Source organism: Oncorhynchus kisutch, linkage group LG6 (assembly GCF_002021735.2).
Source record: "Oncorhynchus kisutch isolate 150728-3 linkage group LG6, Okis_V2, whole genome shotgun sequence".
NCBI lineage: Eukaryota > Metazoa > Chordata > Actinopteri > Salmoniformes > Salmonidae > Oncorhynchus > Oncorhynchus kisutch.
In genome coordinates this window covers 82,412,329-82,439,201 of record NC_034179.2, presented here as the reverse complement: position 1 = coordinate 82,439,201, position 26,873 = coordinate 82,412,329, and the positions used below count along the sequence as shown (strand labels likewise).

Here is a 26,873-nt window from a genome sequence, read left to right as displayed (position 1 = left end):
CTGCAGACATTTTCACCCGATTCTACATGAAGATTCGGTTAGCAAATTACAGCCAGAACTCTGTGCAGGGGTGCTGAATACCATCGGCCAGCTAACGCTACTGGTGTCCAAGCCTTAAGAGTTAAGAGTTCTCCTGCCATATCCAAGTGGAAGTAATCCAGACGGGGTAACAGCTCTGCTGAAAGCTCTATGTGAAATTCACCAGCAGCGGTATGATGCAGTGGTGGGTACAGTAGTCAACCAGGCAGGCAGGGGCTGCACTCCAAATGGCACCCTATTCCCTTTATAGTACACTACATTGACCAGAGCCCTATGGGCTATATGGAATAGGGAATATGCTGTCATTTGGGATGTCTACAGACAGTGGTGGAGTTGAGCGCATATCCAGTTCTCCACCCCAGTGCTCAATCAGGGGGTCCTCTCCCTCTAATCCCTCCTCTGGAGATGGGCTACAAACAGGCCCTGACAGCCACCCTCTCAGACTGACAGAAATCCAAATTCTCCAAAGGCTCATTTCTCTACTATTTTTTTCCTACTTTATTCATCGTCACTCTCCTCTTTTCCTCTCTGCATAATAGGAACTGATGTCAGAAGACTCATTTAAAGGCTTTGCGTCACTCTCTCCCCCTCTCTCATCTTAAACCTGTGTTGTTGAAAGCCACGTCAAACTTTTATGGACTTGACATGCCAAGTAGTGTATGGTTGGATACACAAACACACAGAGCAAAAGCACTGCATCTTAGTCTTATCCTTGTCTGCCTGTTTGTCTGAAATCTTTCAGTCTGCCTTTTCTCTATTTCCTTTCCGATATGTGAGAGACTCAGGCATGGTCCCCTAGCCAGCAGCTCCTCTCCCTGTGTGGTGGAGGGATTGTCCTGTGTGTTATCAGGGTATATGGAAGAAGACCAGCAGCCTGTGACAACTTCCTACGGGGCTGGGTCTCAGCCTAACTGAGGTGTGAGGATGGTGGGAGGAGAGAGAGAGAGGGCTAGCTGGGAGGGAGGGAGGGACGGAACGGGAGCACAGAGAACGGAGGAGAAAGGGTGTGAGGAGTCCTACTGCTCAGTTCCTGCTCACTCTCCACACTAAGGTGTATGTCTGTGTGCACGTGTGCGTGCGCCTGTGCGTTTGTGTATGCATGTGTGTATTAAGCTGAGCTTTCCCAAGCTGACCCTGCTACCTCCATTGGGTCTCCTGAACAGGACCAGAACCTCACACTGGAATGGGATCAACCTCAAGTCAGACCACATGTGGTCACGGTAGGGTCACAGCAGGCTGGATCACCAAGTCAGGAGGGGACGAACACACCAGGAATAACAAATATGAGAGGGGGAAGAGGAGTGAGAAGACCAGTGATAGAAGCCTGTCACTAACAGTCCAGGCAGAGGTGGCATGTGAGGTGAGATATGTAGATTGAGTGAGACAGAGATAAAGGAAAAAAATAGGAAGGCGAGAGGGACAGAGTTTTAGAGAGGAGAAGGGAAAGATAGAGTCAGAGCGAGCGAGAGAGAGGAGGAGAGCCAGGCTGTTTTAGAGAGCATAGCATACATATTCAGGCTGTGGCTCAGGGGCCTGGTTGGCACACACAGTGAGAAGGTCACCCAGAAGACTGGCTGGCAAACATCGCACTCCGGGCCAACAGAGTGTGGATCACACTAAGAGTGTGTGTGTGTGTGCATGACAGAGAAAGTGTAATGTACAGTATGTACATCAGTTCAAAACAACTCGAATCCCTCCATCCCTCCGTGATCATCTGTTCTCTGGAAGGAGGTTTAGAGAATCCCAAAAGGAGCCTGGAGCTTTTCCCCATTCCACAAACACAATCAAGCATTCACACACCTAGACCTTCATACAGACACACTCCAACCCCATCCTCCCAACCACTACTGCCTACATCCCCATCCCACTTCTTCCCTCCACTTCAATAGCTGCCCTTTAGTCTAAATCCCATTCATTAAATACAGTACAACACATACAGTCCAATGTTTAACAGCATGATAGACAACGCTTCAGTATGTGTAATGGAGCACCTGTATTTGCATGAACCCCCACACATCTACATAGGCTGACATATAACCAGGTAGGCAGGCACACAAGCTCGCTCGCTCACACGCACCACAAATACACAAACGAACGCACACGCCATTTCCGAAGAAAATCTAATCTCTGTTGAATAATGAGCCCTATAAGCAAGTGTCAGCACAAACATGTGTAATGACGTTCCTTCTAGCCGTGTCGATATGTGATTATGGAAAGACTGTCCAATGACTCTTCCCACAACACAACCACATTGAATGCCTGACCGCCCCCATCAGTTACCGCGGGCAACCAGCTCTGACAACCACATACAAGCATTCAGACAGAGGTTTCAATCAGCCAGGAGACCATATGGAACTAAAGACACTAACCACAACACCACAAACACTGTACTGGCAAATGAGATCCTTCTTTTAAAATATACAGTGTATGAAGACCTGTGTACACATAGCAAATTAACCTGAACTTGAACCTGTGACCAAACAGACTGGCGACATAACCTCTCCTTAGCACCTAAAAAGCACTATAAAGCCCACTGTCTGAGAGGAACACTCAGCTCTGGGCCATTTAAATAAACCCTAGCCACCACCGCCATATAGCAGGAGACTTCCTCTCTCTCTCTCTCTCTCTGTGTTCTCAGAGCTGTCAGTGCAGCAGTGTGTCTGCCAGCAGGCTGCTTTATCTGGCACAGGAGAAGAGGGGGGGGGGGGGGGGCAAGAGACACGTTACAAACCGTTCATCCACAATCCCACAGGAGAGCCAGCTAGCTAGCGACTAAGCCAGGGAGAGAAATGATGTGGCGGAGAGGAGAGGATGTTCGGGGGAGAGGTGGGGGGGGGGGGGGGGGGGGGGGGGGGGGGGGCTGCCAGTGGAGCCCAAATCTATCTCCATTAGCAGGCAGTAACACCATCGGAGACCAACATACATTACTGATTGAGGCTCTCCACTCAGGTGGGGGTGGCTGAACACTGCGGTTGAAGGTTAGATCCACTTGAAACAGTTCATGTTTAAGGCAGCAAATGATATATGCAGCATCTTTACATTACTCACAATCATCTTTAACCACCTATATATCTGTTTATTTAGCTATGTATCACACCAATCTGTACTTGGACTTACTATCCATTTCAGTGGAGTGTGTGGCCCTGTGAGACTGTGTGGAGAGCCCCAGCAGTGACATGCCACATAAACAGTCCTCACACTCTGAGCCACAGCCTTCTTAATTAAGGCACTTTGTTTTTATTTGGCCTGGGTTCTCTTCAGGAGGCATGGATTTAATTGGATTCTAAATGATCCAGAACAGATAGAGCTATCTTCACTGCCATATTCTCAGACAGAGTGCTCGCTGAAGTCCCTTGTCACGAATACGGTGGCTGCGGGTAATTTTCTCCAGCGACAAGGCGAGCAGAGAGCTGAGGGGAAGATGGGGGGGTCCTAACAGCCAAAGAACACAATTTACAGAAAACCCCCCCAGAGACACGAAGAGAACAGAACCACAAAATACATTTTCTCCACTGCTCTCAACATTCTCCATCTTTAATCTCTTTCAGTGTTCATGTGGAGAAGCAGGTTCAGGTGAGCTGACCGAGTGAAGGAATGAAACGGCTCTAGGTGGTGTTTACCACCCACTCTGCAGGCTACTGCTGTCCCCCTTAGAGTGGTGTAGCGAAATGGGCACAGCCAACTATGCATTAACTGTACCTTAAGAGCCTCAAGTGAGCTTGATGCACAATTACAGTATGCGGCCCAAGGCCTGTTTCATAACAGTAGTGTTTGTGAATGTGTTGTTGTTGAGGAGTGAAAAAGCACTGCCACAGTGAAGATGTAGAGTGTAGAACGGAGAGAGGGAAAGTGTGTGAGGGAGGGGTTGAGTTCACGCGGTAGACGTTTCTCAGCAGGAAAACCATTTCCCTTTCTACATGACCTGCACTGCGGGGGGTTGTACAGTCTTTCTGCATACACCTTTGATACAAACATTCCTCCTCTGCCCCTCTCCTCACCTCCTCCCATACTTCCTGTGCTCGACGGGGTGCCGGAGGAGAGACAACCAACCAGGTAGAGAGCCTGATAACCAGGAAGCGGTCACATCTGGCCAACTCGAATTCAATTCCACACAACTTTGCTTTTCCTCCCCATAACATAACCTAATTAAAAAGAGCAGGCATTGGAAGAAACACATCCTTTCCAATTCATCAGCCAGAAGACAAAAATTGCTCCATGCTACTTTGAATTAAATATGGGGCGGAACGAATCCCACCTGCAGTGATTATACACACCCATCAAAACCTCGGCCCGCACACCGAATTAGACACTTTGGCTCCCTCACCCCCTCCTATGCACAAAGACACAGGTAATACATATCTCAAACCTCCTAACCTTGTTCCTATTAGTCAACATGTCTTCCATGTTCTACTGCCAAGCTACAGGTTTGAGCTGAGAGGTTCAAGAGTGGCATGTTATAAGTAGTTCTGTTATCACATTACCTCTCACACACCTACATAATATCAAGCCAGGTACACTATGGGATTACAATGGCAGAGCACCACTGACCCTATAGAGATGGTGGGTTGTTGGGGATAGATATTTCCCAAGCAAAAAAATGATTCACATTCAAGAAAACATTCAAAAGTACATCTACTAAGATTGGCCATATGACTGGACAGATACTGACACCTGAATTGACTGTTACCTTTCAGGAATTTTAAATGTCCGTAATGTCTACTTGTTCATGTTATTTAAATGCATGAACATTTGAAAGTATTTTTGTTTGAAATGCCATTTTTGTCATGTGTCGGACCACAGGAAGACTAGCTGTCGTCATGGCATTAGCTAATGGGGATCCAAATCAACTCAAATCAAGTGTGACTTACCCATAGCCTTAGTCTCCTCTCCCTTGGCATTGAGGATGGAGAACTTGAACTTGGCACGCACCTCGCTCTTGGGACAGCTGACCAGGAGCAGGTAGAGGGACAGGTAGTCTTTACTCTCCTCGTCCAGGCCTTTAGGGTTTACACGCAAACACCTGGACACACAGAGGGAGGGATCGGCATCAGTGATCATCAGACTCAGTCAAACAGAGACGAGGTCAGTCAACTATGCTCAGTAACTGTCCAACAGAATAGAGACCAAACCCTGTCCAACAGACTTAGGAGTCTTAATCAGATCAATCATGGACAAGTTATTGGTCCTGTAGTCCCTTATGGTTTATCCATAGCACCCACTTCTTGGCCCCGCCTCCACTCACCATTTAAGCTTGTCATTGGCTCCCGAAGAGAAGGTGGAGCTCTTGATGACCTCGCCCATCTCCTCACGACAGAAGCTGAAGTTGTTGATGGTCCACATGTAAGAGAACTTCACCACTTTGATCTAACAGAGGTAGGGACACACACACACGGCAGGAATCAGACATGATGACTTTAATTTATTTATCTATTCCATACAGGTAGCTAAGTGGCTGGTTGGTCAGGCTGGACTTCAAAACCACACATCAAACCTGCCTTTCATCTCAATAAACATTGACAACAAACAGGGGGAGAAGAAAGGATATTAAAAAGCTGCAACAAAAAATGATTTTGCAAGGACAGCGAGATGAAAAACACATCAATAGAAATACATCCCTCTTCTTTAAACAGGCTGTTATCAAAAACACCAGTACTGACTGACTGACAGACAGACTGACAGGTGTAAGTACTGTACATAGAAAAACAGATACATGTACACACACACACACCAATCCCCACGCTTACCTGAGTGTAACACCAGCTCTCAGCCACAGGGCCGCTGGACATGTCCGCGGGGGGAGGGGGACTCGGGACTCTTGACATCGCCAGCGTTGAGGCAGGGGGGGCCTGAGCTGAGCCTGAGGACCAGCCAGGAGGGGGACAGAGTGGAGGGGTGGCTGAGCCCAACGGAACACCACTGAATGGGCTAAGTATTCAACCAGACCACCACACACAGCACCAGGGTCCAGCCGAGGATAACGTCTGGGGAATGTCCAGCTAACCCACAGCAACACCCTACAACCAGAGAGAGTCGCATTATCATATGTGTTATAGTCAGTGCGTGCGTGCTAAAAGGCTAATTGTAATTTAGCTGTATTGCTCAGTAAGTAGGACAAAACAGCTCTGAATTCATTTGTTTTCAAAGGGCCTCTGCATTCAAAGCAGAGAGGCTGTGAACGCTGCTCGCTCGGCTTCAGTGAGAAAAGCCCTCGTTTATCTGCCATGGTTCTGCCTTTCTTTTGCTTTGAGCGGAGTGGAGCGCCAGCCGATCTGTGACAGAGTGAAGAGCAAGGCTTAAGACCATCATCCCACGCCTGCCTGCCAATCTCCACTCACTCAAGTAGCCTACACAAGGTCACATACAACTTTCAAAGAGCACATCGATTTGGAAATGTCATAGCCTATTCCAAAATGTGCAAACTTCTAGCAATCTGTGTGCACAAGATATTCACTCTCAAGGTACATGTGTGAATATAGCCACAATAGAAAAACAGCATTGACTTCAGTTGAACCATAGATCTATGAGAAATAACTGTGACTTTAACCAATGACTTCTCTTCAATATCACCTTTACAGAACCACAGATGACCCCTGGGAATAGAACAAGAATGTGTTAATTGACTTGCATGGTTAAATAAAATCAATAAATTATCAGATTTTGTTCTCCTTTCCTCCCTCCCCCTGGGTCCTTTCCTCCCTCTCCCCCCTGCTCCTTTCCTCCCTCTCCCCCCTGCTCCTTTCCTCCCTCTCCCCCCTGCTCCTTTCTCTATTTTCTCACTCAGCTTCAATTTGACATGTGCAGGATATCACAGGGTCTCAGGGCAAGTCTCCTCTCGTTCTCTCTTTTTTCTCAGTCAACCTGCAAGTCCCCCTGTCTCGTAGCCAGACAATCCCTTTGCTTTGCTTCTTAATTAGTGGCTGATTGAAAGGGAAGTTCAGGACCTAGAGAACTTCCCAGAATCTGTGAGCGCGTGAGAGAGAGGGAAGGGCAATGGGGGGGGGGGGGGTCCACTTCCTCTGTATGACAGAGTGGAGACGGGTGAGACGACACAGAACTCCACGGACGCAGACAGGACTTCGTGAATGTTTTAACTTTGTTGGATCTGATCTTTCGGTTTCTTATTTTGTTCTATTTGCATCTGATGAAAAACACTGGTGGCATTTTCACTCAGTAAAACAATACAATATTAATCAAAAGATGAAGAACAAGGCAGCACTGATTTGCAATTTAAATTACCTGAGACTTCCTAACAATGAATTATAGTCTGTGTGAACTTGTGGGTGTTCATGGGTGTAACAAATATGCAGCTTAAGTGCACAAATGCATGCACACATGCAAACTGCTGTGTGGCGGAGTGTGTGCGTTGCATGGGTGCAATAAATGTGCCCCCGTATGTTCCTTTAAGCTGTGTGTTCTCATGTCTCTGTATAGGCTACTGTCTCCCAACGTGTGTGCTGCCAACAGCGATCACAAGGGAACCACTAAGAAAACATGACAATACTGGCATCATAGCTAACAACTTCACAGCTTTTCTAAATACACCCAGATGACACTTAACCAGAATAAAGCTGGGGATTGATTTGTCTTTTCATGACAATCAGGAGCAGAGAAGCAGACAAATGGCAGTAACAACTCAGAGATAGTGGGGCGTGGGGTGTGTGGTAGTGTGTGTGTGTGTGTGTGTGTGTGGTAATCCTTGCACTCCCTCACTTCAATATCTTGAGATGGTTCATTCATCATGGTGATTCAGCTGGTGACAGTCAGCACCAATGGACAGGAGGACTAACAGGTGAGAATACACACTGCAGGGGAAATAAATATCACCACAGCAGTACGTCAGAGAGCGTTAACAGGGCTGTGTGGATTGTGTGCTCCTCTGAAAACAATCACTAGACAAAGTATGAGGTAAGGATGGCAGCGGTGTTGTGTTGTGAGTGTTTCTCGGGTTGTGTACATGCGTGATTGCCTACCGCCCACATCTCGTTTCCCAATCCCATCCTAGTCTGCTGCTGTGGGGACCGACAGGATGAGGACCTAAGGCACATTTATATTAAATCACATAGACAGGCCTCTCTCACTGTGCGAGTCCAGATCTCCCTCCCTCCCACCACCGCCTTCACCTCCCTCCCAACACCGCCTTCACCTCCCTCCCAACACCGCCTTCACCTCCCTCCCAACACCGCCTTCACCTCCCTCCCAACACCGCCTTCACCTCCCTCCCAACACCGCCTTCACCTCCCTCCCAACACCGCCTTCACCTCCCTCCCAACACCGCCTTCACCTCCCTCCCAACACCGCCTTCACCTCCCTCCCAACACCGCCTTCACCTCCCTCCCAACACCGCCTTCACCTCCCTCCCAACACCGCCTTCACCTCCCTCCCAACACCGCCTTCACCTCCCTCCCAACACCGCCTTCACCTCCCTCCCAACACCGCCTTCACCTCCCTCCCAACACCGCCTTCACCTCCCTCCCAACACAGCCTTCACCTCCCTCCCAACACAGCCTTCACCTCCCTCCCAACACAGCCTTCACCTCCCTCCCAACACAGCCTTCACCTCCCTCCCAACACAGCCTTCACCTCCCTCCCAACACAGCCTTCACCTCCCTCCCCACTAAGAGGTGAGTGCATTACTCAAACATTGACATATGGAAACCAACGGTCTAAATGGATGTCATGTCCTCTCCATCCCTCTCCCATTAGAAACAGAAGATAGGGGTGCAGAGGAGGATGTTATATATATATATATATATATAATAAAACACACACACAGGGGCAAAAAAGTATTTAGTCAGCCACCAATTGTGCAAGTTCTCCCACTTAAAAAGATGAGGCCTGTAATTTTCATCATAGGTACACTTCAACTATGACAGACAAAATGAGAGAAATAAATCCAGAAAATCACATTGTAGGATTTTTAATGAATTTATTTGCTAATTGTTGGAAAATAAGTATTTGGTCACCTACAAACAAGCAAGATTTCTGGCTCTCACAGACCTGTAACATCTTCTTTAAGAGGCTTCTCTGTCCTCCACTCGTTACCTGTATTAATGGCACCTGTTTGAACTTGTTATCAGTATAAAAGACACCTGTCCACAACCTCAAACAGTCACACTCCAAACTACATTATGGCCAAGACCAAAGAGCTGTCAAAGGACACCAGAAACAAAATTATAGACCTGCACCAGGCTGGGAAGACTGAATCTGCAATAGGTAAGCAGCTTGGTTTGAAGAAATCAACTGTGGGAGCAATTATTAGGAAATGGAAGACATCCAAGACCACTGATAATCTCCCTCGATCTGGGGCTCCAAGCAAGATCTCACCCCGTGGGGTCAAAATGATCACAAGAACGGTGAGCAAAAATCCCAGAACCACACGGGGGACCTAGTGAATGACCTGCAGAGAGCTGGGACCAAAGTAACAAAGCCTACCATCAGTAACACACTACGCCGCCAGGGACTCAAATCCTGCAGTGCCAGACGTGTCCCCCTGCTTAAGCCAGTACATGTCCAGGCCCATCTGAAGTTTGCTAGAGAGCATTTGGATGATCCAGAAGAAGATTGGGAGAATGTCATGTGGTCAGATGAAACCAAAATATTACTTTTTGGTAAAAACTCAACTCGTCGTGTTTGGAGGACAAAGAATGCTGAGTTGCATCCAAAGAACACCATACCTACTGTGAAGCATGGGGGTGGAAACATCATGCTTTGGGGCTGTTTTTCTGCAAATGGACCAGGACGACTGATCCGTGTAAAGGAAAGAATGAATGGGGCCATGTTGAGTGAGATGTTGAGTGAAAACCTCCTTCCATCAGCAAGGGCATTGAAGAAGAAACGTGGCTGGGTCTTTCAGCATGACAATGATCCAAAACACACCACCCGGGCAACAAAGGAGTGGCTTCGTAAGAAGCATTTCAAGGTCCTGGAGTGGCCTAGCCAGTCTCCAGATCTCAACCCCATAGAAAATCTTTGGAGGGAGTTGAAAGTCCGTGTTGCCCAGCAACAGCCCCAAAACATCACTGCTCTAGAGGAGATCTGCATGGAGGAATGGGCCAAAATAACAGCAACTGTGTGTGAAAACCTTGTGAAGACTTACAGAAAACGTTTGACATCTGTCATTGCCAACAAAGGGTATTTAACAAAGTATTGAGATAAATAAGTATTTGGTCAATAACAAAAGTTTTCCACCATAATTTGGAAATTAATTAATAAAAAATCCTACAATGTGATTTTCAGGATTTTTTGGTCTGTCATTTTGTCTGTCATAGTTTAAGTGTACCTATGATGAAAATTACAGGCCTCATCTTTTTAAGTGGGAGAACTTGCACAATTGGTGGCTGACAAAATACTTTTTTGCCCCACTGTATATTTAATTATTTAACAGTGCTAGTTGAGAACAAGTTCACATTTACAACTGTGACCTGGCCAAGATAAAGAAAAGCAATGCGACAAACAGAGTTAGACATGGAATAAACAAACAGTTAATAACACAATAGAAAAATGTATATACCGTGTGTGCAAATGAGGTAGGATAGGAGAGGGAAGGCAATAAATAGACCATAGTAGCGAAATAATGACAATATAGCAATTCAACACTGGAGTGATAGATGTGCAGATGAGTGTGCAAGTAGAGATACTGGGGTGCAAAGGAGCAAAATAAATAACAGTATGGGGATGAGGAAGTTGGATGGGCTATTTACAGGTGCAGTGATTTTTGAGCTGCTCTGACAGCTGGTGCTTAAAGTTAGTGAGGGAGATATGAGCCTCCAGCTACAAAGATTTTTGCAGTTCGTTCCAGTCATTGGCAGCAGAGAACTGGAAGGGAAGGCAACCAAAGCAGGAATTGGCTTTGGGGGTGACCAGTGAAATATACCTGCTAGAGCGCGTGCTACGGGTAGGTGCTGCTATGGTGACCAGTGAGCTGAGATAAGGTGGGGCTTTACCTAGCAAAGACTTGTAGATGACCTGGAGCCAGTGGGTCTGGCGACGAATATGAAGCGAGGGCCAGCCAACGAGAGCATACAGGTCGCAGTGGTGGGTGGTACATGGGGCTTTGGTGGCGAAACGGATGGCACTACTACATCCAATTTGCTGAGTAGAGTGTTGGAGGCTATTTTGTAAATGACATAGCCAAGGATCAAGGATCGGTAGGATAGTCAGTTTTACGAGGGTAAGTATGGCAGCATGAGTGAAGGATGTTTTGTTGCGAAATAGGAAGCCGAATCTAGATTTGATTTTGGATTGGAGATGCTTAATGGGAGTCTGGAAGGTGAGTTTACAGTCTAACCAGACACCTAAGTATTTGTAGTTGTCCACGTATTCTAAGTCAGAACCGTCCAGAGTAGTGATGTTGGAAGGGTGGGCAGGTGTGGGCAGCGATCAGTTGAAGAGTATTTAGTTTTACTTGCATTTAAGAGCAGTTGGAGACCACGGAAGGAGAGTTGTATGGCATTGAAGCTTGTCTGGAGGTTAGTTAACATGGTGTCCAGAGGGGCCACAAGTATACAGAATGGTATCGTCTGCGTTGAGGTGGATCAGAGAATCACCAGCAGCAAGAGCAACATCATTGATGTATACAGAGAAAAGAGTCCCTGTGGTACCCCCAAAGAGACTGCCAGAGGTCCGGACAACAAGCCCCCCGATTTGACACACTGAACTCCGTCTGAGAAGTAGTTGATGAACCAGCCAAAGCAGTCATTTGAGAAACCAAGGCTGTGGCGTCTGCCGATAAGAATACGGTGATTGACAGAATCGAAAGCCTTGGATAGGTCTATGAACACAGCTGCACAGTATTGTCTCTTATCGATGGCTGTTATGATATCGTTTAGGACCTTGAGCGTGGCTGAGGTGCAACCATGACCAGCTCGGAAACCACATTGCATAGCGGAGAAGGTACGATGGGATTCTAAATTATCGGTGATCTGTTTGTTAACTTGGCTTTCAAAGACTTTAGAAAGGCAGGGTAGGATAGATATGTCTAACAGTTTGGGACTAGATTGTCTCCCCCTTTGAAGAGGGGGATATCCGCGGCATCTTTCCAATCTTTGGGGATTTCAGACGATACGACAGCAAGGTTGAACAGGCTAGTAATAGGGGTTGCAAAAATTGTGGCAGATAATTTTAGAAAAGAGAGGGTCCAGATTGTCTAGCCCGGCTGATTTGTAGGGGTCCAGATTTTGCCACTCTTTCAGCTATCTGGATTTGGGTGAAGGAGAAATGGGGGAGGCTTGGGCAAGTTGCTGTGGCGGGTGCAGAGCTGTTGACAGGGGTAGGGGTAGCCAGGTTGAAAGCATGCCAGTCGTAGAAAATGCTTATTGAAATTCTCAATTATTGTGGATTTATCAGTGGTGACAGTGTTTCCTATCTTCAGTGCAGTAGGCAGCTGGGAGCAGGTGTTCTTATTCTCCAAGGACTTTACAGTGCCCCACAACTTTTTTGGACCATGGGCTATATCTGTTCCTGGGCAAGCTTATTTAAGATGGTGAGGAAAGCACTTTTAAAAGGATAACCAGGCATCCTCTACTGACGGAATGAGGTCAATATCCTTCCAGGATACCCAGGCCATGTCGATTGGAAAGGCCTGCTCGCTGAAGTGTTTTAGGGAGCGCTTGACAGTGATGAGGGGTGGTCGTTTGACCGCTGACCCATTATGGACGCACGCAATGAGGCAGTGATCGCTGAGAACCTGGTTGAAGACAGCAGAGGTGTATTTGGAAGGCAGGTTGGTTAGGTTGAGATCTATGAGGGTGCCCGTGTTTACAGATTTGGGGTTGTGTCTGGTAGGTTCATTGCTAATTTGTGTGAGATTGAGGGCATCAAGTTTAGATTGTAGGATGGCTGGGGTGTTAAGCATGTCCCAGTTTAGGTCACCTAACAACACGAGCTCTGAACATAGATGGGGGGCAATCAATTCACATATGGTGTCCAGGGCACAGCTGGGGGCAGAAGGTGGTCTATAGCAAGCAGCAACAGTGAGAGACTTGTTTCTGGAAAGGTGGATTTTTAAAAGTAGAAGCTCAAATTGTTTGGGCAAAGACCTGGATATTAAGACAGAACTCTGCAGGCTCTCTGCTGTAGATTGCAACTCCGCCCCATTTCGCAGTTCTATCTTGTTGGAAAAGGGTATAGTTAGGGATAGAAATTTCAGGGGTTTTGGGTGTCTTTCTAAGCCAGGATTCAGACACAGCTAGGACATCAGGGTTGGCAGAGTGTGCTAAAGCATTGAATAAAACAAACGTAGGAAGGAGGCTTCTAATGCATGAAACCAAGGCTTTTATGGTTACAGAAGTCAACAAATGAGAGCTCCTGGGAAATGGGAGTGGAGGAAGGCACTGCAGGGCCTGGATTAACCTCTACATCACCAGAGGAGGAGTAGGATAAGGGTACGGCTAAAGGCTATAAGAACTGGTCGTCTAGAACGTTCGGAACAGAGAGTAAAAGGAGCAGGTTTCTGGGCGCGGAAGAATAGATTCAAGGCATAATGTACAGACAAAGATATGGTAGGATGTGAATACAGTGGAGGTAAACCTATGCATTGAGTGACGATGAGAGATATTTTCTCTAGAAACATAATTTAAACCAGGTGAGGTCACCGCATGTGTGGGAGGTGGAACTAAATTATTAGCTAAAGCGTGTTGAGCAGGGCTAGAGGGTCTACAGTGAAATAAGGCAATACTCACTAATCAAAACAGCAATGGACAAGGCATATTGACATTAGGGAGAGGCATGCGTAGCCGAGTGATCATAGAGGTCCAGTGAGTAGCTAGGCGGGCTGGAGACACAGCGATTCAGACAGCTGTGGGCCGGGGCTAGCAAGCTAGCAGAACGGGGATGTCGTGAAGGAAGAAATCTGTTGTAACCCCCTCGTGCTGTTACATCGGCAGTCCAGTCGTGATGGATCAGCAGGGCTCCGTGTGGTAAAAGGGTCCCGGCCAATTGGCAAAATAGGCATAGTGGCCCAAGAACTTGGTCGATGGACCTATTCAGGTAACAGTCCAATATGCTCTAGACAGCTTGCGTGCTGCGGCTAGCAGATGGGCATTCAGGGGACGTCGCGACGGAGGAGCCAGTTGAAAAACCCCCTCGGGCAGATTACGTCTGTAGTCCAGTCGTGATGGATCGGCGGGGCTCCATGTCAGCGGTAAAAAGGGGTCCAGGCCAATTGGCAAAATAGGTATTGTAGCCCAAGGAGTAGCTGATGGACCTCTTCAGCTAGCCGGGAGATGGGCCTAGCAAAGACTAGCTCCTGGCTAATTGGTTCTTGCTTCGGGACAGAAACGTTAGCCAGGAGTGGCCACTCCGATAGCTAGCTGCGATGATCCAGGTGAAAAGGTTCAGAGCTTGCGGTAGGAAACCAGAGATATGGAGAAAAATAAGTATGATTTGCTCAGGTTTGAGTCGCGCTGTGCAGACTGGCAAGAGTTGTCCGGGCTAAAAGGTTAGCCAATGACTACGACTTAGTTAGCTGGCTAGCTTCTGTTGAGGGTTCCGGTTCAAAAGAAAGAAAATAGCAGATCCATACCACATTGGGTAAGGCGGATTGCAGGAGAGTGTGTTGAAGTTGAGGTTAAGAAAAAATATATAAAAAGAAAAATACACGGGACATGACAAGACGAGGACAACTACGCCTGACTGCTACGCCATCTTGGAACTGGGGAGAGCCTGGGGTAATATGAATGTTTCTCAGTCATCCCAGTTGAGTTCAGGTTGCCTAACTGACAGTCGAGGCATCCAATCTACCTCGTGGTTCTCCTTTTGACTAGAACGTTCCAGTGGGGGTTTAGTGTACTCATATGTGGCAGACCAGCCATGATTCCAATCTATCAGCATTCAGAACAACCCTCCATTCTCTCTCTCTCCTAGAGTTAATATACAGCTGGAAAGTAGCTTGGAGGGAGCTTGCAGATTCAACAGTCCACTTCTTAATAAACACACATTATTACATCCTCTAGTTTGAGAAACATAAATAAAAAAGGAACCACATGAACAAAGCCCTGGGTATATATTGAACATTTGTAGATAGACATAATCCTACACTAGTGCAAGTGTGGTCAATTTGTGTAGTGACTACCAGGAGTGAGAAACATACAGCCCACAGGCCCACAGGCCCATTCAATCAGTCCCCAAGGTGGTTTGAGTAAAAAAATTAATGGGTGTCAAGGTTAAAAAAAACAATCCAGGCCACTCTTGAAATTCTAAAACTAGACAATGTATGGAGAAGTGATAATGGACCTCTACATTTTCAAATAAACTGTCCTTTCTCTGGTCCACAAACTGCTTAAGACAAACAAATTAGTCCGGAAAACAACGCTGAATTTTCAAATTGGCCCTCAAGCCGAAGTTATTGCCCACCCCTGGACTAGTGAGTGTCTAAATACATCCATATAGAATAGTTCAAATATAGCCTGAACAACATGTCAACATATGGCAGGGACTTAGACGTTAGGCCTGCTGTGAAATAGGAGGTCCTGCTGGACGACAAGAGAAGATGGAACCCCTTCTGGAATTCATTACAGCTGGCTGCTCTACTCAGAAGAAAAAAACTTTCATTATGGAAAAAAAAGCAGACGCATAACGGCTCTCCATTTAAATTCCCTTTCACTTGCAACATGAAAGAGAAACATCAAATACACGGCACCAGCCAGCAGCCTCTCCCTCCGGGCCCGCTTCCTGCTGAGAGGAGAAGACACAAGCTAGCTAGCACCGAGCAGCCAGACACCGCCACCACCTGGCCAGGTGGAGGATGTGCAGCCAGAAGAAGTGTGGGGGGGGGGGGGGGGGTGAAGTTTATCCACATATCACATATCCACGTTACCTTATTTTAACATCACCCCCTTCCCCCCCCACACCTTCCTTTCCTCCAGCTCTGGCGAGACATCTGACAGAGGGTTAATGAAGTCTGCTAATTAGAAGGTCAGGTTGAATTAAAAGCGGCTAGGGTGGTAGAGCGATGAAAGGGAGCATATTAAAGCAGTGTGTCCAGGCCAGACTAGATTGATCAGCTGAAGGCTCTGACCCTCATTTGAAAAACACACATGGTACTGACTGAAGGTCCCCCACCAATTAGACAGACAGACCAGTCATAACTGATCACTGAAACACTCTGCTAGTAAGTATAATTATCCCTGCAGGCTAGCCGGCTGCTGTGTGGAGAGCAGTTGACGTGTGATCTTAGCTCTGATATGATCTAGGGGTCTCACTGAGTCAGGGATAAAAAACTGCTCAAAGATCAGTGGGGGTCAAAGGAACAGGTGACATACAGGGAGGAGTAAAGGGGTAACTTGATTTCCAGATACAGGAATCAAAGGGTAAGAGTAACAGGCTAAGATACAGGAATCAAAGGGTAAGAGTAACAGGCTAAGATACAGGAATCAAAGGGTAAGAGTAACAGGCTAAGATACAGGAATCAAAAGGTAAGAGTAACAGGCGAAGATACAGGAATCAAAAGGTAAGAGTAACAGGCTAAGATACAGAGATTGGAGAGTAGATAATGTAGTATGATGGCTCCAGTAAATAAAGACAGGAAGAGATACTGGCCTTAAGGGCAAGAGATGACAACATATATGGAGTGTAGTTACGGGTAGGATTGACAGTCGGAAGACAGACATGTACAGCTCTGACAAAAACACGTGGTGGTTGTGGTGCATGTAAGGTGAGCTGTGTCTGTCCAGCCAGCTCAGCACAGAGCAGCCCTGATCCCCCAGACACACAAAGACCAGAGGCAAGGAGTGTGTCAGAGCAGAGCCGGGGCTGCAGAGCTGCAGGCAGGAGCGATGGATTAAGAGCCACTCAGACAAAAGCCCTATGAGAACCATGGAGACAGCCCTACTGATACTATATCATTATCTGGCTCCATATCACGGAACCCCTACCCAGCGATCTCCACCTTTCTCTCCCCTCAGAATACCTCCAACTGAACCCCCTTTCTCTGGCTTTCTATAGCCCCCAGAAGGTTGACATGGCATTAAACCTAGATCTCACTCTCTCCCCTTCTATGGCTCTATCATATCTTATATCCCAACCCTCTCCCCTCCCTGCTTCCCCTCAAAGCTGGCCAGCTGCCATGTGACCTAGTCCCCTCTCATTAAGTCACAGGTCTGAAGCCTTGCTCACAGTTCCAGTAGGATCAACTAGAGCTACACTCACAACAGAACACCTAACTGTGTGCAATTGTAAGTGCAGACAAATAAACACAGTTGTAAGCTCACATACAGTCACATATGCACAGTCAAACACCACATGTAAGTATAACTTCTTCCAAAATGACAGGCTTTCCTGACAAAGACAAATAGTGTTGAGCTTTAGGAGCCCTTAACACGCCAACCTTCTCCTGATTAAAGATGACAGCGGCCATAGAAGGACTCTGAACAGACATAACAGTAGACCGTAGCTATATATCCATCTCCTGCACATCAAGTTGCCAGAAGGGATTGTGTATAAACCAACACACTTCAGAGCTAATAGTAATGCTGCTTTAACCTTTGCCTTGCCGCAGTTTTCCCACTCCTCCTATTTATTTATCTACCCGAAATAAATACTTGGAGTTAAGAGTTCTTCAAACCTATGAAGCGAAGCTGGTAGGAAGAGGGAGGGAGAGAGACTGGTGTGATACCTTACTCGTTGTAATTATGCGATTTATATTTAAAATGCAAATTAAGTGAGAGGGAGTCTCTCTTCGCCTCGTTTAAATGTTTTCATTTTTTCTCCATTGTTCCATTAGTCTCCAACAGAGGAGCATGAAAGGCTGCTGATTGCCATAACACGGCAGTAACCACATTTTAGATGGATGGTGCTACTTGCTATTGGTGGTTATGGAAACAACTCTGGTGACCCATTTCCTTTCCCTCACAGTGACCTTCTTGGTATCTGGTACTCCATTTTTAGAGACTGGCCAAGAGAAAAACATGGTGCAAAATGTGAACAAAGAGAAACTGCCAAAAACACCAAAAATATCCAGATAAACAGAAAACCTCACACACGTATTCCCTCAAGCAGCCAACACACAAAAAATGTCAGATTACATAAATGGGATGAGCCCAATTAAAACGTAAGACCATAAGGCTCATACCATCAGGAAAAAAATCACCAGACGATTGACTGTATTCTCTCATTGACCTGTGCACTTCCCTCAACAAAGTCTCTACAACCCCCACTCCTATCGTCTGGAGGCCCGTGTTCATATCTGTGAAAGCAATCATTACACCTAGCAGAGGACATGAGCTGTAAACATAGATGTAACTATCTGTAAATGTGAAGAGACGCTTGACTTCCATAATAAGCTCCAAGGAATCAGTAAGGTAAGAAGAGTGCTTTCAGACAGACAGTGGGGATCCCCAAAACACCCCCTTCGACCCTTACTTTTTTTGCTTCAGATAACGAAAAAAAGTATCTCAATGTGGACCCAAATCTCCTTTAAACTTAAAACTGCAACAACCCAGAGAGATACTCTAAAATGCTCTATAATTTGGGTGTTATAATTCAAAGGAGAGCATGAGAGAAAAAGCAAACAAAAAGAGATTTAGATAGTTTTTGAAGTAGACGTCCTTCAGTTTGACTTTACCAGGTAACACGCTTTCGCCTCCATTTCCCACATCAAGTGGATTTCAAAACACATTTGAGAACCAGGTAATTAGCAGTCCTTGCTCATAAAGGGACCAGAAACTAAGCCTGTCTTAAGCTCCATTTCTCCATAACCTCCAGTTGTCTCTTCTGATTCCTCTCCTCTCACAAATTATGTTGCCTGGAAACAATCAAATGTGCCTAAATGTTTAATTTTTAACATATTCCTGGCAGCTTTGGTCAGCATTCGGCCTATTTTCTGTTCTCGAAATACAACATTGTTGTGACAGTTCTTGCTGCCCCTGACAACTTGATTGGTCTACACTGACAGATATGAGAGCTAAGACAGACTTATTAGATTTAGAGTCTCGTATAGAAGGCTATATTACATAAAATGTCTACTATAAATGCTGTTTACTGACAGAGGCCTAACACAAGGTCTAATCTAGTCTCGCTCCACAATCGTCAGTTCTGTCATGACTACACATGAGGATCACAATGGGTCAGATCAGCTTGGCAATGGCTGAGGGGGGAGACTTTTGACACATCACACCCGGTCGTAAATCAAGCAGGAGAGAACTCCGTCTGGGTCTCTAGTATTGGGATCGGAATGTCTGTGTTCAAAAGTATTTTGCCAGCCAAAACGTCAAAAAAGTGAACAGTGGAACAAATGTGAGAAATGGTCAAAGTGTAGATGTGGAAAACGAATGTATATTTTATGTCATTAAAAATGTTAATGAAAATATTGCAACTGTCAAGTTTACTGACATAGTGATGTGAACATAATATGAATAATGATTAAACAATTTTTGTTAAGATAGGAATGTGATTAGCCACACCCCGAGGGAGCTCATAGATCATGTCAGGATAATGGAACGCCCCTTTTTACCAGAGTATATAAAGGACGAGTTAAGAATTAACATATCAGACCAAAAAAGCATGGAGCGTTAGCTACATGTGGGAAGTGTTTGAAATATTGAACCAACACGAGGTGAAGAAATAAACTCACCTTGCGTGGTCCACATGTTGAAATGGTTAGAAACTCAACGAGGTGAGGAAAATTAACTTACCAGACCAGGACACCACCAATCTGAAGCTGCGCATATAAAGTGAGTTAGGAACTTTGACTATCTACCCGAGGAAGAAACTAGAAAATCCTCTCAGATAATCACTAGTATAGCTAAGTAGCTGCTCTTAAGAAACAGCCCATTGGAGACCGGACAACTAAGAAGGACATTGTGACCTCTGGTGGACAATCAGAGCGTGTACAAGTCTCCAACAGGAAAGGCTAACAAAAACCCTTTTCAAGAAGGTTTGTTTTCACCAGAGAAGGATGACAAACGACGGCATTCAGACATGGGCGTTGGTTTGTGTGCAAAGTGAAAGGTTACTGTGAGCGTAGTTTCCAAATGTACGATAAGTGTCTTTCCCTCTCCCCTCTAATGTTATGTTGAAACAAGCCATCATATGGTCAGCCAACTAGGAACCTGTAGACTGCGCGGTTTGTTGCTAAACTTACTTTGCTACCTGCCAACTTTACAGTATTTACTTTTTAATTACTGTTTTATATTTGAAATTTTTCCCCCTCGCTCAGCTTTTTCATTAAACTTTTTCTCCCCGGACGCCTTATCTGGACGTGGTTCGTCAAGACCTCCACCAGCCGAAGCTAAGTGGATGTCGGAAAATGTTCTACTTTTAAACTCTGACAAAACAGAGATGCTAGTTCTCGGTCCCAAGAAACAAAGATATATTCTGTTGAATCTGACAATTAATCTTGATGGTTGTACAGTAGTCTCAAATAAAACTGAAGGACCTCATCATCACTCTGGGCCCTGATCTCTCTTTTGACAAACATATCAAGACTGTTTCAAGGACAGCATTTTTACCATCTACGTAACATTGCAAAAATCTGAAACTTTGTCCAAAAATGCAGAAAAATTTATCCATTTTGTATCCATCCATGCTTTTGTCACTTCTAGGTTAGACTACTGCAATACTCTACTTTCCAGCTACCCGGATAAAGCACTAAATAAAACTTCAGTTAGTGCTAAACACAGCTGCTAGAATTTTGACTAGAACCAAAACATGTGCTCATATTACAAGACACCCCCAATAAAGGAGTGGTTCTGCAGGTGGTGACCACAGACTACTTCTCAGTTCCTATGCTTCCTGGCTGATGTTTAGGTCACTTTTGAATGCAGGTGGTGCTTTCACTCTAGTGGTAGCATGAGACGGAGTCTACAACCCACAAGTGGCTCAGGTAATGCAGCTCATCCAGGATGGCACATCAATGCGAACTGTGGCAAGAAGGTTTGCTGTGTCTGTCAGCGTAGTGTCCAGAGCATGGAGGCGTTACCAGGAGACAGGCCAGTACATCAGGAGACGTGGAGGAGGCCGTAGGAGGGCAACAATCCAGCAGCAGAACCGCTACCTCCACCTTTGTGCAAGGAGGAGCACTGCCAGAGCCCTGCAAAATGACCTCCAGCAGGCCACAAATGTGCATGTGTCTGCTCAAACGGTCAGAAACAGACTCCATGAGGGTGGCATGAGGGCCCGACGTCCACAGGTGGGGGTTGTGCTTACAGCCCAACACCGTGCAGGACGTTTGGCATTTGCCAGAGGACACCAAGATTGGCAAATTCGCCACTGGCGCCCTGTGCTCTTCACAGATGAAAGCAGGTTCACACTTCAGCACGTGACAGATGTGAGTCTGGAGACGCAGTGGAGAACGTTCTGCTGCCTGCAATATCCTCCAGCATGACCGGTTTGGAGGTGGGTCAGTCATGGTGTGGGGTGGCATTTCTTTGGGGGGCCGCACAGCCCTCCATGTGCTCGCCAGAGATAGCCTGACTGCCATTAGGTAGACCCCTTGTGAGATCATATGCTGGTGCGGTTGGCCCTGGGTTCCTCCTAATGCAAGACAATGCTAGACCTCATGTGGCTGGAGTGTGTCAGAAGTTCCTGCAAGAGGAAGGCATTGATGCTATGGACTGGCCCGCCCGTTCCCCAGACCTGAATCCAATTGAGCACATCTGGGACATCATGTCTCGCGCCATCCACCAACGCCACGTTGCACCACAGACTGTCCAGGAGTTGGCGGATGCTTTAGTCCAGGTCTGGGAGGAGATCCCTCAGGAGACCATCCGCCACCTCATCAGGAGCATGCCCAGGCGTTGTAGGGAGTTCATACAGGCATGTGGAGGCGACACATATTACGGAGCCTCATTTTGACTTGTTTTAAGGACATTACATCAAAGTTGGATCTGCCTGTAGTGTGGTTTTCCACTTTAATTTTGAGAGTGACTCCAAATCCAGACCTCCATGGGTTGATAAATTTGATTTCCATTGATAATTTTTGTGTGATTTTGTTGTCAGCACATTCAACTATGTAAAGAAAAAAGTATTTAATAAGAATATTTCATTCATTAAGATCTAGGATGTGTTATTTTAGTGTTCCCTTTATTTTTTTGAGCAGTGTATATCAACCGGGACAGTTGGCTTTCACTAGGACCGGGAGGAACAATGGCCACCTCTCTTTTGCACAAAAATCACTCAGAGCCCGCACCTGACCACTTACGTAATGTGGTCGTTCACGCTCATTCTTCAAAATAAAGGCCTGAAACTATATCTAACGGCTGTAGACACCTTAGGGAAGCCATAGAAAAAGGAACCTGGTTGATATCCCTTTCAATGGTCAATAGGGATGCATAGGAACACAGAGCTTTCAAAATAAGAGTCACTTCCTGATTGGATTCTTCTCAGGCTTTCGCCTGCAATATCAGTTCTGTTATACTCAGACAATATTTTTACAGTTTTGGAAACTTGAGTGTTTATCTTAATCTGTCAATTACATGAATATTCTAACATCTGGTCCTGAGAAATAGGCTGTTCACTTTGGGAAAGTTATTTTTCCAAACATAAAAATAGTGACCCCTAGCTTCAAGAGGTTTTAAACCAATTTGTGTAGTACTGAATAATCAGCAGGGCCGGGGGTCTTGCAGATCCAAGGTTGCAACTGTTCAGAATGAAACTGATAGAAGGTAACGATTAACAAGTGACTGTTACCAATAACATATCTTGACTTTAATTTGGGAGATTTTAACTCATTAAACAACTTCTTCCATGGTGCCCCAAATGCTAATTAGCTAATTGTTACACAATTATTTTAAATCGAGTAACAATTAAACAGTTAGTGGATTAAATAACAGCCATCAGATCAATGAAAGTCATGTCACAACAGTCCCTTGTTATAAACCCCAATTTGGACACCACATTTCCCCAAAAAATAAATAGTGGGGCAAAAAAGTATTTAGTCAGCCACCAATTGTGCAAGTTCTCCCACTTAAAAAGATGAGGCCTGTAATTTTCATCATAGGTACACTTCAACTATGACAGACAAAATGAGAGAAAAAAATCCAGAAAATCACATTGTAGGATTTTTAATGAATTTATTTGCAAATTGTTGGAAAATAAGTATTTGGTCACCTACAAACAAGCAAGATTTCTGGCTCTCACAGACCTGTAACATCTTCTTTAAGAGGCTTCTCTGTCCTCCACTCGTTACCTGTATTAATGGCACATGTGTGAACTTGTTATCAGTATAAAAGACACCTGTCCACAACCTCAAACAGTCACACTCCAAACTACATTATGGCCAAGACCAAAGAGCTGTCAAAGGACACCAGAAACAAAATTATAGACCTGCACCAGGCTGGGAAGACTGAATCTGCAATAGGTAAGCAGCTTGGTTTGAAGAAATCAACTGTGGGAGCAATTATTAGGAAATGGAAGACATCCAAGACCACTGATAATCTCCCTCGATCTGGGGCTCCAAGCAAGATCTCACCCCGTGGGGTCAAAATGATCACAAGAACGGTGAGCAAAAATCCCAGAACCACACGGGGGACCTAGTGAATGACCTGCAGAGAGCTGGAACCAAAGTAACAAAGCCTACCATCAGTAACACACTACGCCGCCAGGGACTCAAATCCTGCAGTGCCAGACGTGTCCCCCTGCTTAAGCCAGTACATGTCCAGGCCCATCTGAAGTTTGCTAGAGAGCATTTGGATGATCCAGAAGAAGATTGGGAGAATGTCATGTGGTCAGATGAAACCAAAGTATTACTTTTTGGTAAAAACTCAACTCGTCGTGTTTGGAGGACAAAGAATGCTGAGTTGCATCCAAAGAACAACATACCTACTGTGAAGCATGGGGGTGGAAACATCATGCTTTGGGGCTGTTTTTCTGCAAAGGGACCAGGATGACTGATCCGTGTAAAGGAAAGAATGAATGGGGCCATGTATCGTGAGATGTTGAGTGAAAACCTCCTTCCATCAGCAAGGGCATTGAAGAAGAAACGTGGCTGGGTCTTTCAGCATGACAATGATCCAAAACACACCACCCGGGCAACGAAGGAGTGGCTTCGTAAGAAGCATTTCAAGGTCCTGGAGTGGCCTAGCCAGTCTCCAGATCTCAACCCCATAGAAAATCTTTGGAGGGAGTTGAAAGTCCGTGTTGCCCAGCAACAGCCCCAAAACATCACTGCTCTAGAGGAGATCTGCATGGAGGAATGGGCCAAAATAACAGCAACAGTGTGTGAAAAACTTGTGAAGACTTACAGAAAACGTTTGACCTCTGTCATTGCCAACAAAGTATTGAAATAAACTTTTGTTATTGACCAAATACTTATTTTCCACCAGAATTTGCAAATAAATTCATTAATTTTCTTTTCTTTCCTCATCTTGTCTGTCATAGTTGAAGTGTACCTATGATGAAAATTACAGGCCTCATCTTTTTACGTGGGAGAACTTGCACAATTGGTGGCTGACTAAATACTTTTTTGCCCCACTGTACTTCACCAATCTCAGCAGCCTCTCAGTCCAGTTAATACAACATACATTTGCTTTTCATAGTCATGATATGCATGATATTCATGATGAGGCCAAAACCACCCCAAACTCCAGCTGCCATGTATCCTTCAATCCTCCATTTTAAATGGGGTTTAAATCAATTTCAGTACGCTCTAGCACAGGAACGTCGCACCAATGTGGTTTTCGGAGAAAACTACTCCAGACATACTGTTGATCATGACATATTACTTTCTAAATTTAATTATTACAGTTTTTATAATTATACATATAATTGGCTATATAGTTATGTTTATGCAAATGGCTGTGCATCTACCAGAAATGTTGTACAAAAATAGAGCAAGAAACTCAATTAGTGGGAGAGTCACATCCACTAGATTCCTCAGAGTTTCGATTGATGAAAAGTCATCCTAGAAAGATCGTATTACATTTGTTTGCAGGAAAGTGATGAAATCTGTTGGGATCATCAGAAAGATTAATGTTTGGTTCATCAGGCCTGCTTCCTGACTCTATACTATAGGTTATTTTAATCATATGCCTCCTACCTACACAAATTACTTACCAGACAAAAGACATTTGCAAGACTAGCCACCTCCTCTAATTACCTGGCTCCATCTGCACCTTTGTTTAAGAAACTCAATATCTTGACTATTAATGTACGCCAACTAACAAATACTTCACAGACAGTTTACTGATTTACTAAAGTAAAGACAGTTTACTGACAGTTTACTTCAATGGATTCATCCAGGTCAAATCTGAAATCCATCTATATATATACAGTGCATTCGGAAAGCACTCAGACCCATGGACTTTTTCCACATTTTGTTTTGTTACGTCATTCTAAAATTGATTAAATAGTTTTGTTTACCCTCAATCTACACACAATACCCCATAATGACAAAGCAAAAACAAGTTTTTAGAAATGTTAGGTGCCTTTTGTCAAACTCCAAGCAGGCTGTCATGTGCCTTTTACTGACGATTAGCTTCCTTCCATATGGCCAGTCTACCATAAAGGCCTGACTGGTGGAGTGTTGCAGAGATGGTTGTCCTTATGGAAGGATCTCCCATCTCCACAGAGGAACTCTGGTTCTTGGTCACCTCCCTAAGACCAGTCTCCCCTGATTGCTCAGTTTGGCCGGGCGGCCAGTTCTAGATAGAGTCTTGGTGGAACCAAACTTCTTCCATTTTAGAATGATGGAGGCCACTGTGTTCCTGGGGATCTTCAAAGAGAGGGCGCGAGAGAGAAAGAGAGAGCGCGAGAGAGAGAGAGAGAGGGCGCGAGAGAGAGAGAGAGAGGGCGCGAGAGAGAGAGAGAGAGGGCGCGAGAGAGAGAGAGAGGGGCGCGAGAGAGAGAGGGGCGCGAGAGAGAGAGGGGCGCGAGAGAGAGAGGGCGCGAGAGAGAGAGGGCGCGAGAGAGAGAGGGCGCGAGAGAGAGGGCGCGAGAGAGAGAGGGCGCGAGAGAGAGAGGGCGCGAGAGAGAGAGGGCGCGAGCGGGCGAGAGGGCGCGAGAGAGAGAGAGGGCGCGAGAGAGAGAGGGCGCGAGAGAGAGAGAGGGCGCGAGAGAGAGAGAGGGCGCGAGAGAGAGAGAGGGCGCGAGAGAGAGAGAGGGCGCGAGAGAGCAGAGGGCGCGAGAGAGAGAGGGCGCGAGAGAGAGAGGGCGCGAGAGAGAGAGGGCGCGAGAGAGAGAGGGCGCGAGAGAGAGAGGGCGCGAGAGAGAGAGGGCGCGAGAGAGAGAGGGCGCGAGAGAGAGAGGGCGCGAGAGAGAGAGGGCGCGAGAGAGAGAGGGCGCGAGAGAGAGAGGGCGCGAGAGAGAGAGGGCGCGAGAGAGAGAGGGCGCGAGAGAGAGAGGGCGCGAGAGAGAGAGGGCGCGAGAGAGAGAGGGCGCGAGAGAGAGAGGGCGCGAGAGGAGAGGGCGCGAGAGAGAGAGGGCGCGAGAGAAGAGGGCGCGAGAGAGAGAGGGCGCGAGAGAGAGAGGCTGCGAGAGAGAGAGGGCGCGAGAGAGAGAGGGGCGCGAGAGAGAGAGGGCGCCGAGAGAGAGAGGGCGCGAGAGAGAGAGGGCGCGAGAGAGAGGGCGCGAGAGGAGAGAGGGCGCGAAGAGAGAGGGCGCGAGAGGGCGAGAGAGGGCGAGAGAGGGCGAGAGAGGGCGAGAGAGGGCGAGAGAGGGCGAGAGAGGGCGAGATGAGGGAGAGAGGGCAGCGAGAGAGAGAGAGGGCGCGAGAGAGAGAGAGGGCGCGAGAGAGAGAGAGGGCGCGAGAGAGAGAGAGGGCGCGAGAGAGAGAGAAGGGCGCGAGAGAGAGAGAGGGCGCGAGAGAGAGAGAGGGCGCGAGGAGAGAGAGAGGGCGCGAGAGAGAGAGGCGCCGAGAGAGAGAGGGCGGCGAGAGAGAGAGGGCGCGAGAGAGAGAGGGCGCG

The 26,873-nt window shown here is 46.4% G+C and overlaps 1 protein-coding gene across 1 annotated transcript in view; it reads right to left on the bottom strand.

Annotated features, from left to right (window-relative positions):
• The window catches only part of LOC109878682 (speckle-type POZ protein), a 102,356-nt gene that overhangs the window by 40,221 nt on the left and 35,262 nt on the right, over positions 1-26,873 (bottom strand). Inside the window, exons 3-5 of the mRNA XM_031827969.1 lie at positions 5,784-6,053; positions 5,282-5,403; positions 4,908-5,059 (exon numbers count right to left, since the gene is read on the bottom strand). Coding sequence (XP_031683829.1) covers positions 4,908-5,059; positions 5,282-5,403; positions 5,784-5,861 — 352 coding nt within the window. The 5' untranslated portion in view covers positions 5,862-6,053. The remainder of the gene's footprint in view (positions 1-4,907; positions 5,060-5,281; positions 5,404-5,783; positions 6,054-26,873) is intronic.